This window comes from Bufo gargarizans, chromosome 3 (genome assembly GCF_014858855.1).
Source record: "Bufo gargarizans isolate SCDJY-AF-19 chromosome 3, ASM1485885v1, whole genome shotgun sequence".
Classification (NCBI taxonomy): Eukaryota; Metazoa; Chordata; class Amphibia; order Anura; family Bufonidae; genus Bufo; species Bufo gargarizans.
Window position 1 is genome coordinate 95495022 of NC_058082.1, and position 15129 is coordinate 95510150.

The 15129-nt window shown below is 44.2% G+C and overlaps 1 protein-coding gene across 3 annotated transcripts in view; it reads right to left on the minus strand.

Annotated features, from left to right (window-relative positions):
• DIP2B (disco interacting protein 2 homolog B) overlaps positions 1–15129 on the minus strand; it is a 201394-nt gene that overhangs the window by 14644 nt on the left and 171621 nt on the right. For all 3 annotated transcript variants that reach the window (XM_044287746.1, XM_044287748.1, XM_044287747.1), the window contains 7 exons: positions 14610–14731; positions 12993–13104; positions 9199–9308; positions 6921–7051; positions 4556–4724; positions 3470–3640; positions 2148–2209 (listed from right to left, as the gene is read on the minus strand). In XM_044287746.1, the coding sequence (XP_044143681.1) occupies positions 2148–2209; positions 3470–3640; positions 4556–4724; positions 6921–7051; positions 9199–9308; positions 12993–13104; positions 14610–14731 (877 nt within the window). The remainder of the gene's footprint in view (positions 1–2147; positions 2210–3469; positions 3641–4555; positions 4725–6920; positions 7052–9198; positions 9309–12992; positions 13105–14609; positions 14732–15129) is intronic.

Consider the following 15129-nt stretch of genomic DNA (forward strand, 5'->3'; position numbering starts at 1 on the left):
TGTCAATGCTATTAACACATACTGTGTAAGTTTATGTGTAAGAGTTTCAGGATTTGTTACATGTCCTGAGCAGATATAAAGATGGAATGGCTGCATACAGGGAACAACGGATTGCTTTCAAGTGCACAACCAATGTAGATAAAGACTTAGGGCGGTATTATACCTGCAGATGATCATTACAATGGTCAGGAGGGAAGCGTTCCTCGTCAGTGAAGGAGACTGCTGCTATTACATGCAGCGATCTCCTCCACAGTATGGGGAGTAGTGATCACTAATGCCATCACTTGTCCCGATACAAAATAATTGTTTGCAGCACGATCTGCCGTTGACAAACGTTGATTTTGTAGCATGCATAAAAAATGTGATTGCCTGATAAATGAGCGTTTGCTTCTTCTTACGGTAATCGGCGGCAGACCCTCTGCAGGTCTAATACAGCCCTTAAAGCTTTAACCCGCTACTACGGCGAGACAGCAGCACTTTGCATAAGGGTATTCTTTACAGTTCGTTTTTTGTGTGTGTGTGTGTGTGTGTGTGGGGGGGGGGGGGGGGTCAGGTTCTCATACACATTAGATAAATGTCATCTGGAACTGCCATAAAGTATATGCCTAGCGATAAGCCACTTGCTCATTCCTCTGAAAAGTTGTTCTCAGTGGCCTCGAGGTTCCAGTGGATGACAAGTCACATCTAATAGCTATTTGCCAGTTCTGAATCCGATAGCTGATTATAGACTTAGTTACTTGCTGCCACGTTCTAATGAGCAGTACCAGGCCATCCTCTCCTCAAATAAATCAGAACTGCCAATGTAGATTTTCGACTTTTTTAAATGAGAAAGCACTGACTACAAGGAGCAGCTCATGAGAAAGCACTGACTACACGGAGCAGCTCATCAGAAAGCACTGACTACACGGAGCAGCTCATCAGAAAGCACTGACTACACGGAGCAGCTCATGAGAAAGCACTGACTACACAGAGCAGCTCATCAGAAAGCACCGACTACATGGAGCAGCTCATCAGAAAGCACTGACTACACGGAGCAGCTCATGAGAAAGCACTGACTACACGGAGCAGCTCATCAGAAAGCACCGACTACACAGAGCAGCTCATGAGAAAGCACTGACTACACGGAGCAGCTCATGAGAAAGCACCGACTACACGGAGCAGCTCATGAGATACTGAGAGTTGTAGACTGTGTTAGTCATTGCAGCAGGTTTTATCCTGTCACTTGTCAGACGGCCGGAGGCAGCGGACCTGCCAGCAGCACATGCGATATCCTGGCCAGGCTGATCAGTCTAGACAGAAGTAATGAGTTTGATGTGCAAAGACAATCTGTCAAAATGCATAAAGCATTTCATTATTTCACACCATACAGAGTATATGTATTATGCCAGCTCAATTACGGCGGCACTGCCCAACCATCTAATGCAGGGACCAGCATACTTCGGCACTTCAGCTGCTGTGAAACTACAACTCCCAGCATGCACACTTACTTGGCTGTTCATTTAACTCCCACAGAAGTAAAAGGAGGATTCTGGGAGTTGAAGTTTCAGAACAGCTGGAGTGCCAGAGGTGGTCGATCCCTGATCTAATGTGTACGGTGGTTCCCGTCTTTTTCACATCAACAGATGTCAAGGGAAAGAAGGGGCGGGTATACTTCCTTGGTTTTCCAGGGCGATAAGACACCGCCACAGATGTCTGGAGAGGACAGAGTTGACTGGCAGCGGCTCGTTGTTCTCTCTCCTATTGCGTCCAAGCATGCATGTGTAGCGGGGGGAGGGGTACGGACGGTTTCCATATGGAATAGCCGTCGGCACATAATACGGATTTGTTTCTGGGCATCTCTCTTTAGGTCATTAATATTAGCTGTGGTAAAATGATTAATACCTATGAAATAAATGACATCACGGTCACTAGAATTATACCTACCTTAAGGGGTTTTCCTAGGAACAATAATTATGACTGGGATCCCAGCATGTCCACTGCCACACCATTCAACTCCACGCCAGAGATAGTGGGGTACATGTATTATTTTTTTTGTGGGACAACCCCTTTAAATATTTATCTGCTAGTTTCTTTTTTTTCAACCTCTCACCAAACCTATATGTATATGGCAACTATAGACATTTCAGTAATGTTATGAAACAGAATACCTGTCATGCCGAAGGGATTTGAGATCCACATACACTGTTGTAGGATCCGGCCCTGAGGTTCCCTGGAAAATAAATTAAAAACAACATAAATAAATATAAGATGTTTTCTCTGTACAGATGTAGTACATTATGAATAAAACATCCTGTAAAATACTTGAAATACTTTTCCTGGACATGGAATAAAGACACAAAGTGCACACAGCTACGTTTGGAAGGTGTAAATTATAAAAAATAAAAACATTACAGTACTGTTAGATCATTATGCACAGTACTTATGTGAAGCCTTTCCCTGAAAATCTCAGCTGCTTGTGCTGCAGAGTTTGTCTCCTTCCTAATTTACTGACAAGAAGCTCTCATCCTAGTCGGCCATGTTATTGATAAAGTAGAGCTGCAGCCCGATCACTGGTCACGGTTTCTACAAGTCTAAGCTCACATTACAGGCACTGCATACGTGAATCAGTGCAGATGATGCAGTAATAGGATGTTTATTAACTAGACTTGTTTGAATAAGATACTTAGGTTTTTTAGCTTTATGTTTTGCTCTCTCTCAGCAGGGAGGAAGTACAGGGCTGCAGTAATTCAAGAGTCCTTCTACTCTCTCCTACACTGAAAAGAATGCAGTAAACAGCCTGCAAGTTAAAGGGGTTATCCAAACCGTAAAATGCCTCCCCATACGCCCGGGCTTCTCACACAGGTTATACTTCACTGGCTGCCCGGCACCCGGGTGATGCTAGGGAGGCAGGTAAGTACAACCTGTGTGAGGGAGGCATTTTAGTGGTGTTAATAAACCACATGTAGCACTCGTATGTTAAGTATAGATTAGTAACTTCAATTTACACAATAAGGCACATTTCCTAAGAGCTTTTTAAAGGGTTGTCACATCACAACAACTTTGGGGCTCAAGAACACAAGTAGGTGTTATCCTGTTTGAGAGGAGCAGCAGACACGCCTGCATGTCCACCGCTCCATTCAACGCTACAGGACCGCAGGAGACAACAGAGTGCAAGCGCTCGGCCATCTCCAGCAGCCCCATAGAACTGAGTGGTGTTGCAGCAAGCATGCATGTCCACTGCTTCACTCAAACAGAAGTATATGGGCCCCCCGTTCTCATTAGTTGGGGGGCCCCCAACAGTCAGACTCCCGCTGATCAGACACTTATGCCCTATCAAACCCTTTAAGTGTATTATAAGTATGCTTTAGTTACATATAATGACTTTCCATGCAAAAAACAAAACATCAATGACAGTTGCAATGGAATCACCCGCTCTCCCACCATCAGTGTTGGAGGTACCCCTTTACGTCCCTGCATTTTTTTTTTTTACCTGTAAACATATTGCAGTATTGACTCTTGATCCAAAGGTAGTACTGACAGCACGTGGAGACAGACCAAGGTCTTTGAAAAGTTTTGAAAAGGAATACGTGAGAGCAACTCTTGGACGTTCTTCTGCCACCGCAACACAAGTCCGTACATAAGACAGATTTATTCCTCTTGTCTGTAGAAGAGAATGCGATATAGCTAAAGGTTTATTATAAGGACATATCTGGGCTGTAACTAGATCAGACACCTATTAGCCATTCTATATATCAAGACCCCATTCCACAGAGAGCGTTTTGTAGAGGAAGTATGTGCCATTCAGGTTATACAAGTTTCTTCTCCAAATTCCAAATACAGGCCAAGGTAAAACCACTGCGCGAGGCCTCCTCCACTTACTACTACTGGAATTTAAGGGTTATGCGGTGTAAGATATTTAAATCAATGCAAACTTTTGGGAACTGCATTTTGGTAGTACTGGGTCACCTGCAATATGTATATCGATGTGTCCTATGAGGAACAATGCTGTGGCTAACCCCATCACCCTGCCCATTATTGCAAGACATGGGTCAATCAGAACATTTCTGGACACTGCAAATATGGGGAGAAGATACAAAACCTCCTATCGCACCTCCAGGATTTTGGTGCACACTTTGATATCCTCTGAGCGTGATTCATCAAGACTGATGATTGCAGGAAGGAAGCGTTCCTTCCCAACAATCGCCTGCTCGTCAGTGGAATAGACCGCTGCTATTACATGGAGCCATCTCCTCCACAGTATGGAGAGGAGAGACTGCTAATACCTCCCCATACAGAATCATTATTTGCCGACAGCAACGTGTGATTAAATAGCACAATCTGCTGCCGGCAGACAATGATTTTTCAGCCTGCTTAAAAATTGTGATTTCCCAATGAACGAGCGTTTGCTTGTTCATCGTGTAATCGGTGGCACTTTTACACAGGCTAATGAGCGTTCCTACAGGCGCTTTTTAGCGACGATGTGGCCGACTATCTGCAGGTGTAATACAGCCCTAAGATAATGCAAAAATAAGAGGCCCTAACAATTTGCTTCCTTTGGTTATATCTTATATCTTACCTTCAGGACCTCAATCTGGCTCCCAAGGCCTTTTGAGCACATTTCCATTACAGAATAGGAACAGAATGTGTCTCTAATCTTGTACTGACTTACAGCAGACAGCCAAAGGAATAAGTTGGATTCCAACTCCATAGGAGGAATTAATATAGACTGGTGACCAGAGTAAACACTGTAAGCAAAAAGAAATCACTATTATAACAGTAATGCTTCCCATTACTAGAAGACTGTACATAGAAGGGTCAGGAGAGCAACAGCCGAGTATAAAGTAAAGCATTTTATGATCCCCATGAGATGGGGGCTTTATTACGGTAATTCATACAACTGTTTATAAGCCAAAACTACTTTTCCCCTTTAACTGAACCAAGGCAGATCTAAGGGAAGATGAACTCACATGTGTCTTTATTCTACGTATCTAGTGGTGGACTTTAAAGGGGTTTTCTAAGATGTTTTAACTGATGACCTATCCTCTGGATAGGTCATCCAAATCTGATCGGTGGTGGTCTGACACCTGGGACCCCCACCAATCAGATGCTTAAGAAGGCATCAGCGCTCTGTGGCCTTCCTGCAGCTTTGCCTAGGCCGTAGGATGTCACGGTCATCAGTCACATGGACTAGGCGCAGCTCAGCCCCATTGAAGTGAATCCAAAGGATTATATAAAAGTATTGGGAAACATTTATGTATTTCTGTTCCTTTTATATTCTACAGCACTGTACATAGATCGTCAAAATTCTTATCAGCATCCATCCCAATGGGGCTGTAGGGTGGCTTGTTTTGGTAGTTCTTATTGGCACCATCATTTTGGGGTATATGTAATTTATTAACTTTCATTAACGAGTAACTGCATTTCAGAGTATCTTTTATAGTCGCATATCAAAATTTTGATTAATGAGGGGTATTTATCAAAGCTATTTAGCCACTACTGTGGCATAACAAAAAGTTTCAAATTATGGTGCACAGCATATTTGCACCATAATTTTCTCCTTTTTAAGCTTTTAGACACTTTTCTAAAGTGGCAAGAAAAGAGGGCAGGCTTAGCGGGAGGAGCAGAGACTCACAGCCCACCGGATCTACTATAACTTGGCTCAAAACTACGCCTGACCTGAGCTAGCGTAGACTTCATGGTGCACGGACTGCCAGAAATGTGCCTAATATATTAAGACGCATCTGGACGGGCTGGGAGTGACTTAATAAGGTTACTGGTAGGTTGTCACAGGTATCTGGAGCCATGACTGCAGTGCATCCCACAGCTGCTGGAGGGTTTGTAGGGAGAATCCATAGAGCGAACATCATGATTGAGGTGCTCCCACAGATGGTCAACTGGGTTTAAGTCTGGGGAGTTAGGGGTACAGGGTAGTACTTGGAAGTGTTGGTCATGCTCTTCCAACCAATGTTGGACATTTCCAGCTGTGTGACAGGTTGCATTTTCTTGCTAGAAGATCTCATCCTCCCCAGGGAAGACAATTAGCATGTATGGATTTACGTGATCTGCAATGATAGATTCATGCCCAAATCAGTTGCGAGTGCCTTCCACGTGGATGAATGGGCCCAGAGAATGCCACAAAAACATTCCCCAGACCATGATGCTACCACCACCAGCTTGTGCTCTTCCAACAATGGTTGCAGTGTGTTTGTTCTCTGGTGGTTCTCTCCTGACACGCCAATGCCCATCCGTTTGATAAAGCAAAAAATGTAACTTGAGAAGGCAACCCTTTGCCAAGCAATGGAGATCCAATTTCGATACTTCTACAATAAATGAAGCTTTTTCTGCTGATGTGCAGTGACCATCCATCTGCTCTGGAGCCCCGTAGACAGTAGGGTTCGCAGGACCCTTGTTTTAGACACACATCTGGTAGCCCCCCTGGTTCATTTTGGAGGTGAGCTTCAAGTCAATGGGGCTGAGTTGCAATACCAAGCACAGTCGCTATTCGATGTACGGAGCTGTGCTTGGTAAGCACCAGAGTGCTCTGCAGCTTCCCGAAACAGTTGATTAGCAGGGGTGCCAGGACTCAGACCCCCGCCAAAGTGATATTGATGACCTATTCTGTGGATAGGTCATCAATGTTATTTCTTGGATAACCCCTTTGATAGTACATCCATTTGCAGAAAGGAATTAACACCCTAGGGACAATTTCGTTGGACTCCAATTAACCTATCAGCCTGTTTTGGGGGTGAGGGGGAAACCCCACTTGAACACAGGGAAAAAATATACACTAAATACAGATGTGGCTCTTGGTCAGATTCAAATCCAGGACCCTAACAGTGCTAACCCCCGAGCCACCGTGTTGGTATATTACCTTGTGTACCTACATGACATATTAATACAAAACCCAGATAGAACATTTCTAAAGCTTTCTATAAACTAACCTGCAAAGGCACCAAAGTACAAAACCAAGTCCACAATAAGGATCCAGACATATGGCAATCTGGCGTGTAGAGTACAGCTCACACTGTAATTTTATCGCCCGGCAAAGTGCATTTACAGATCCATGGGACATCTGCAATAGGAGAGAGATTTACATTAATAACACTGATGTATCCAGTGGAAATAGGAAATTATTGGAAGATTTTCCTCTAATTAAAATCACACGAATAACAAAAAATACCACAAAATGTAGTGTACGTCTTTTTTTAACCAGTGCCCAAAATGGAGGACATTGTACAGCAGTACCTAAAGGGGTTGAGCAGCCAGTACATGCTGATGACCTATCCTCAGGATGCAATCAATATCTGATCAGCCCCCCGCAGATCAGCTTTTTGAGGAGATGGCGGCACTTGTGCTAATTCCTCTTTTATAATACACTGTGCGTCATCTGGGAAGTCTCGCTGACGCAGTGTAATTACAAGGGCTTGTTCCATTGACTTAAATAGGACGAGCACTTGTAATTACACCGTGCGGCCGCTGCAAGCGAGACTAAGCGCAGTGTAATCTAGTAGAGGAAGCAGTGCTCATACAAGCTCCATCTCCTCTTCAAACAGCTGATCGGCGTGGGTGTCAGGATAGGTCATCAATAAGTACTGGCTGCACTACCCCTTTAACAGTCTAGATGTGAATACAGCACTGGGGTGAGAGAGGAAAATTACTAGAGCCGCTAGAAGCATATCTGAGTGTTTGTATCTCGGTTTCACTCCAGCAGCTCATTCCTCCTCTTCTGCCTTCTCCATAGGCTTCTATGGGCAGCATGTAACCAGATCCCTCAGTGAACTGATAATTCTTAAGGTCTCTCAAGATGGATTTCAGGACTGATTTGAGGGGGGAGGGGAAAGAGATGAAGCGGCTGAAAAGGGCAAAAAGAGGCAGTTTCTCTAATAAGATCTATTAGAAAGGTTCACATATTTACTTGTGCTAGTGATTTTTGCAACACTTGAGTAGTTAACGCTCAGCACCATAACAGAAAGGTGCTGTGTCCCTGTGTCACCTGCCATCACTGCTTGCTTTACTGGCTGGAATTGGAGATAACGCCTAAACAGATCATGTAGCCCCTTAGGGCTAGGGCTACATGGCGACGTGTGTCGCTGAAAAGTCACAAGACATTTTTTTATAATGGTGTCGCACTGTGACATGCAACATACTGTGACTGCAACGACAGTCGCAAAAAAATCTTTTGTGCGACTGTTGCGGTGCAGTCGCAGCAAGTCACAGTGAGTCATCATTGACTGTCATTACAAAAAATGTCGTGCAATACATCGATGTGTAGTTGTTCCCTTTTTGTTGCGTGACTTATTGTTGCATTAACACGTCGCCGTGTAGTCCTAGCTTTAATGTGGCAGTCAATGCTGACTGCGGCATGTAAGTGGTTAGAGAGAGGGATGGGGCTGCCACTCTTTATCCCATTTGCCCCACTGCTGAGATGTGATGGTGAGATGTCTAAAGGTTGCTATGGCAAACAGGGACCTATCAATGGCCTGTGCCTGTATGGCCTGTACATTTAGATGCAGCAGATTGTTGAGATTGCAGGCAGAGGGGAATGGGACTAGTGACGTCAGGCAGAGAGGACAGACTTAGGCTACTTTCACACTTGCGTTCAGAGTCTGTCTGCACAGACGGATCCGCTCCTATAATGCAGACGATGGGATCCGTTCAGAACGGATCCGTCTGCATTATAGTTTAGAAAAAATTCTAAGTGTGAAAGTTGCTCAGACGGATCCGTCCAGACTTTACATTGAAAGTCAATGGGGGACGGATCCGTTTGAAAATTGAGCCATATTGTGTCAACTTTAAACGGATCCGTCCCCATTGACTTACATTGTAAGTCTGGACGGATCCGTTTGCCTCCGCACGGCCAGGCGGACACCCGAACGCTGCAAGCAGTGTTCGGGTGTCCGCCTGCTGAGCGGAACGGAGGACAAACGGTGCTAGACTGATGCATTCTGAGCGGATCCGCATCCACTCCGAATGCATTAGGGCAGTACGGATCCGCATCCACTCCGAATGCATTAGGGCAGTACAGATCCGCTCGGGGCCGCTTGTGAGAGCCTTCAAACGGAACTCACAAGCGGAGCCCCGAACGCTAGTGTGAAAGTAGCCTTAGGAGCGCTTGTTTTTCTGTCCTGGTGTGGTCATCATTTACATCAGTCAGGAGGGCGAGGCTAAACTACAGAGTATGCACAAGTAATGGACGCCAATGGATCACTGAGAACGTACCTTCACCCCTGTGAGCATGCCAGTGGTGCTAACACTGAAATCAAGGTAGGCCAACATTTCCGGTGTAGGTGGTTTATATATCTGAGGTAATCGCTTTCTGGGCAAGTCATCTGTAACCAAAGTAAAGAAAAGGTTAATCAGGTGAATAAATCACATTTCTCTTGTGAAAAATATTTTCGCATTTGAATAAAGAGCATCTGTCACTTCTCCTGAAATGTCTATTTTATGTTGAATCATCTTTTCTTAAAACTCTGAGCAGTACCAGTCCTCTATTATTCCCCTTGGAAACATATAAAATGTATATGAAATGAACAAACGAGCGTTCCCCTTCCCCTTCCCCTTCAGGGCTTCTGACTGTGTAGAGACACACCTCCAGGTGTCAATGTATTCCTACATTTCTAGGAGGAATGATAGGGGAACAGAGTTCTAAGAATAGATACCCCATAACTGTTTTATGGGGAATACAAGGATTTACTAACAAACATGTCCAGAGATGGAGCAGGTCCACTGTAAATGCTAATTAAAGTCTATTTCAAGTTCGATCATTATTTTATTTCTTTTTGTATTTTCCTAAGTAATGCTATAATATGTGTTTGCTTGATGTTCAGTGATGGAATATGAATAAAACGGAATAAAAAAAAACAACCAAATATTAAAATTTATCCGTTTTGCATTCCAAAAGTGATATGGAGAAGCGTTGTTTCCCCGGTCCAGCATACACAGCTCCACATTGTTACTTTCTGCTTCATGTCCACAGCTCAGGAGCAAAACAATCGGCAGGAGAGCAGAGATCAGGCTGCACAAGGGTATACAGCCTACTTCATCATACTGCTTCTAACTTTACAATATGACATTTCATCACTAGCTTATTTATTACTGCATTATTGTTTTTTTGGGGGGTGTTGTCTGAAGTCCCCATCAAAAAATGATAAACCTCATACATGAATACCTTAAAACCCCACAAACCAGCAACAGCAACATTATATTTGGACATGGACACAATGGGGGGCAGTTCAGAGTTATGGCTTCAAAAAGTCGCAAAAATATGCTTTTCTGTGATTTAAGCCGCTCTCACCACTATGTTAATGAAGTGTATACCAGTTCAAGACGTTGATAAATCACAAAAATGTCACAATCTCACTCCGGTAGGCAGTACACCTCTAGACATATTTAAGATACATGCCAAGCTTATGAAATAACGTGTGGCATTTGATCAATTTGTCACAAATAACGGGAACACAGACTCCAGCAAAACTGACCTGATGATAAATCCCCCCCATGTTAATATTACAGCGCAATTACTGGAGAAAAACGTAGGATCTCCTGATCATGTCGTTCTAAAGCCGATGTCAAGGTGGCATAAAGATGACCAATGGCATTTGATGCCAGTCCTGTGGCAGAGATTTATTATGCAACCAATCAGATTCCATCTTTCTTTTTTCAGAGCTCCTTGAAAGGACCAATCCGATTGGCTGCTGTGGGAAACTAAGGCAGGCTTCCTTTGCATCACATTTGATAAATCTCCCCAAATGGCTCTTGTAACTACCCTTCCTGATTAGCATCCCTTCTGTGCTCCTTATCCAAGCACGACTTTCAGATAGCTGTCATCATATACCTATGAGCGGCCTAATAGATTACTTTTTTTTTATTTTTTATTTTTATCAGAAAATAATTTTAAAGGGGATCTGTTAGCAGATGTATGCCTATGAAACTGACTGACCTGTTACATGTGTGCTTGGCAGCTGAAGGCATCTGTGTTGGTCCCGTGTTCATATGTGCCCGCATTGCTGAGGGTTTTTATATATGCAAATGAGCCTCTAGGAGCAACGGGGGCGTTACTGTTACACCTAGAGTCTCCGCTCTCTCTGCAACTGCCACGCCCTCTGTAATTTGATTGACAGGGACAGGCAGTGTGTTATCACGCCTGGCCCTGACTTCTCAAAGTCTCATGCTGCTCTGCGTACTTCAGTATCCGGTCCAGTACAGGAAAGAGGCTAGCAGTGCAGAAGAGAACTGCCAGCGAGGTGTAAAAGCAAGGCCCCCATTGCTCCTAGAGACTTACCATATTTGCAAGTATTAAAGTATTTTTCCCAGCAATGCGGGCACATATGACACAGATGCCTTCAGCTGACAAGCTGATGAAGCCGCACATGACCCATGGCGGCGAGACACGAGGGGCCTAGCCCTGCAGCATGTTGAGGAGGTCTGCATATACTCTGAACATTTTCCAGGTTGGATACCATTATTTCTTATATTAGATTTCACATCATGTTTTCTTGAGATTAGGTTTAATCATGTTATACGACTTCACTTCATTGTTTCTTGTATACACCTGCCATTATTCAAATTATTTCCTTTGTACCTCTATGATCATATTATGAAGTGTGCTGTGAGAGGAGAGTACCCCATTATTTTCTTGGGGACCTCGGGTTCCCGATGCTTTTTAATTATTTTTAAATTGGTCTGATAAAATGTACTTAATTTTCAAATATTTTTGGTGTGCGTCCTATTTCTGCATACTGTTACTGCGTAGGTGGTCTAATGATTTGCAGGACAGCACCCATATGCCAGTATTCATAACATTGGTGGTGTCTTCCTATGCTTTTGATGCCTTCAGCTGCCAAGCGCACATGTAACAGGTCAGCCAGTTTCATAGGTACAAATCTGCTGACAGATGCTCTTTAAGTTATGACGTCTGCAGATGTATTATGCAAGCAGCGCCAACTCTGAAAGTCTCGTTCTATATAGACCCACCACCTTCAGAAACATGCTGCCAGTAGCTTCACAGGACGATGGGTCCTAAGCTCAATGGCCCAAATTTACTAATGTGTCTGTGGCTATCATCTGTGTAGAAAGTGGCACATACTGGCACAAGGTTCTGAATCTCCAGATGGGCTGTGGATATGCGAAAGAGGGGGCATGTCCTAGGAGGTGACATTTTGTGCCAAAATTGCACTATAATTCTGGCATAACATTCAGTCTCAAAGTAAGGCTACATGCACACAACCGTATGTGTTATGCGGTCCGCAAAAAAATAAAAAATAAATAAAAATGACGACATCCGTAAAGGCATGTCCAAACTGCGGCCCTCCAGCTGTTCCAAAACTACAACTCCCAGCATGCCTGGATAGCTTACAGCTATTAGGGCATGCTGGGAGTTGTAGTTTTGCAACAGCTGGAGGGCCGCAGTTTGGACATGCCTGTCTGTATGCCATCCCTTTTTTTTTTTTGCGGATCCATTTTAACAATGCCTATCCTTGTCCGCAAAACAGACAAGAATAGGACATGTTCTATTTTTTTGGCGGGGCTAAAGAACGGACATACTAACTGACTGTGTGCTGTCCGCATTTTTTGCGTACCCATTGAAATGAATGGGTCCGCATCCTATCCGCAAAAAAAAACATAACGGACATGGAAACAAAATACGTTCGTGTGAATGAGGCCTAAGCCAACCAATAGTTGGTACAGAGTCAGAGAAAAGTGTCCATCTCTGCACCAGATCCAGCCTGGGCCCCTGTGATCTGGGGCAGGTCTAGACAACCTGTCTAAGCTTTCACCATCTATAAGATTAGTAAATCGGACGCAATCTGTATACAATGAAATATATCTGGACAAGATTCAGCTCATCAACCACATGGGTGGGACCTAGTGGGTGACCAGATGCCCACTGTCCAGCCCGTATCCGATTAGGAAGAAAAGACACTTCTAATAAGAGACTATATACACACCAAATAAAATGGCTTTGTTTTGTGTCCCCCAATACGAAGGTTAGTAAGGTTTTAGTGAGGAGTCACCTGTTTCTATGATGGTTGGCCAGGTTTTCACATCCACCGCAGCTGCTGCCTCTTTGGACTTTAGCAATCTCAATAAGGTTTGTGTTGTGAGAATGCAAGAAGCTTTACTTACCTAATAAAAAAAAAAAAGAGAGCTCTGTTATAATGTAAAGCTAAAAATCTACATGTAAGACCCATCACACAAACGCTCACAAGCAGGGAATGACCATTAGTCTGTGCATACCGCTCTTCATCGACTTCTCTGGACTAAAGCTGTTGGCCCTACAGAAATGGATAATACATGGGTGGACCTGAGGGCTGGTATGGATTGAATGGAACCATCCGTAGACCCTCTTTGTCCTCCTTCACCACTAACCCGTCACTTACAGACTCCCGGGGACCATGGAGAGAAAGCAGAAGTGAGTTTTACGGCTTCTGTCTTCTCATATACACAGATCTCGATGAGTGCTGTGTATGGAAGAGTTCCTCTGCCTCTACTGGCCACATGAACCCCAGCACAGCGGTAGCAGGAGGCTGCTGATGGGTCTAATCAGATCCTGCTAAGTCCTAACAGTGACAATATTCACTACAACATGGCTGATTTCCCTGTAATGCAGCCCCAGTTACAGTGGGAAGGTACAGCGTGAAAATAAAATAATAATAAGTACCCCAATGGTCTATTCTGACCTTTCTGAATTTTTTTTTAAAATTAAGTTTAAAAATACACATAAAATAATTTTCCCAAAAATGACTAACCCCACCTTCGTAACACCAGCCCTGACTGATTACCCTAAAGTAGACATGTATATCAAACGTTACAGCTATTAAACTCTTGCATACTAAAAATGGCTAAACTGCACCTAGTTCTGAAGGCCCAAAATATCTTGGTCCAGGTTTCCCCACCCACTTAGCAGTACCCGTGATAAGATTTACCGGCTCCCCACTGCTCTGTGGCTGCTGGGCTGTCTTCACTGGACTTCCGGTCCCGCCTGTTACATGCATCACTGCAGTCCACGTGCCACTTAGGGACATGTGCCGCTCCGGGCCACGTCACTGATGAGGCCAGTCATTGGCAGACGTTTACAGGAGGGTGACTAGAAGTCCAATAAAGACAGCCAGGGAGCCATACGGCTGGAAAGGAGAGGCAGGGAGCAGGTAAGTATAGATCTCTTCATGAGTACCTCTGGCCAGTTCGCATGCAAACATATGCGGGCTGCCATCTTTTTTCACAAGTCCGGCCCTTACCTGTGCCTGTGCGCGAGCCGGTCTGAAAACAAGTGCGGTCAGCGGGAGCAGGCAGTTCCGAGAACAGCCACCGGGGCCTTCATTGGGCTGTTCTCGGAACTGCCTACTCCCGGTGACCGCATTTGTTTTCAGACCGGCTCGCGGCACAGGCACAGATGAGGGCTTACCTGTGCCTCGCTGGACTTGTGAAAAAAGATGGCAGCCCGCATATGTTCGCGGGCAAACAATGCGAACTGGCCATCGCTGCCTCTGGGTAGTGGGGATTTAAAACAATAAAAATAAAATGCCAGACAACCCTTTTAACTAACTAAATAAATTAGAGGAGGGTTCCTAAAATAAAGCCATACGGCTTCAATCCTTCATCATGTGAAACTTTGATGACATGCGACTTACATCTACAATCATCCGTACTGTGGGTAAGGTGGCCGAGAGGTTCTGGGCGTGAGGCGGCCGGACTGTAACGGGAATGCAACCAGCATATAGACAGCCATAAAACGCAGCTATCAGTTCAATGCCTGTAAATATGGAGCAGAAAGAAAACATATGGACGTATAGAATGAACAGGGGCATTACATTCTTCATCAGTGTCACCCGCTGGCTTGGGATGGTGATCCCTTCAGTTTAAATCCAGAGCAATCCTATGATAAATATGTAGCAACAACTCATCTGAACAATGTGTGATAAATCATCTCCTCTATGCCCAGGAGTCATCGTTTTCTAATCTATGGTAAATTGTTTCCAGGTAATTTGTCATGTCTGATCTGCAGGAATATGCCACAGAGCAGAAGGAGCTGAGCAGAATGATATATAGTTTTATGGGTATAGGATTCAGTAACCCATATTTCATCCATTTAAATCTGTGCTCCTATCAGTGACTGACGGCCTTCCCTCTACAACTAAAACTGCCAAACTA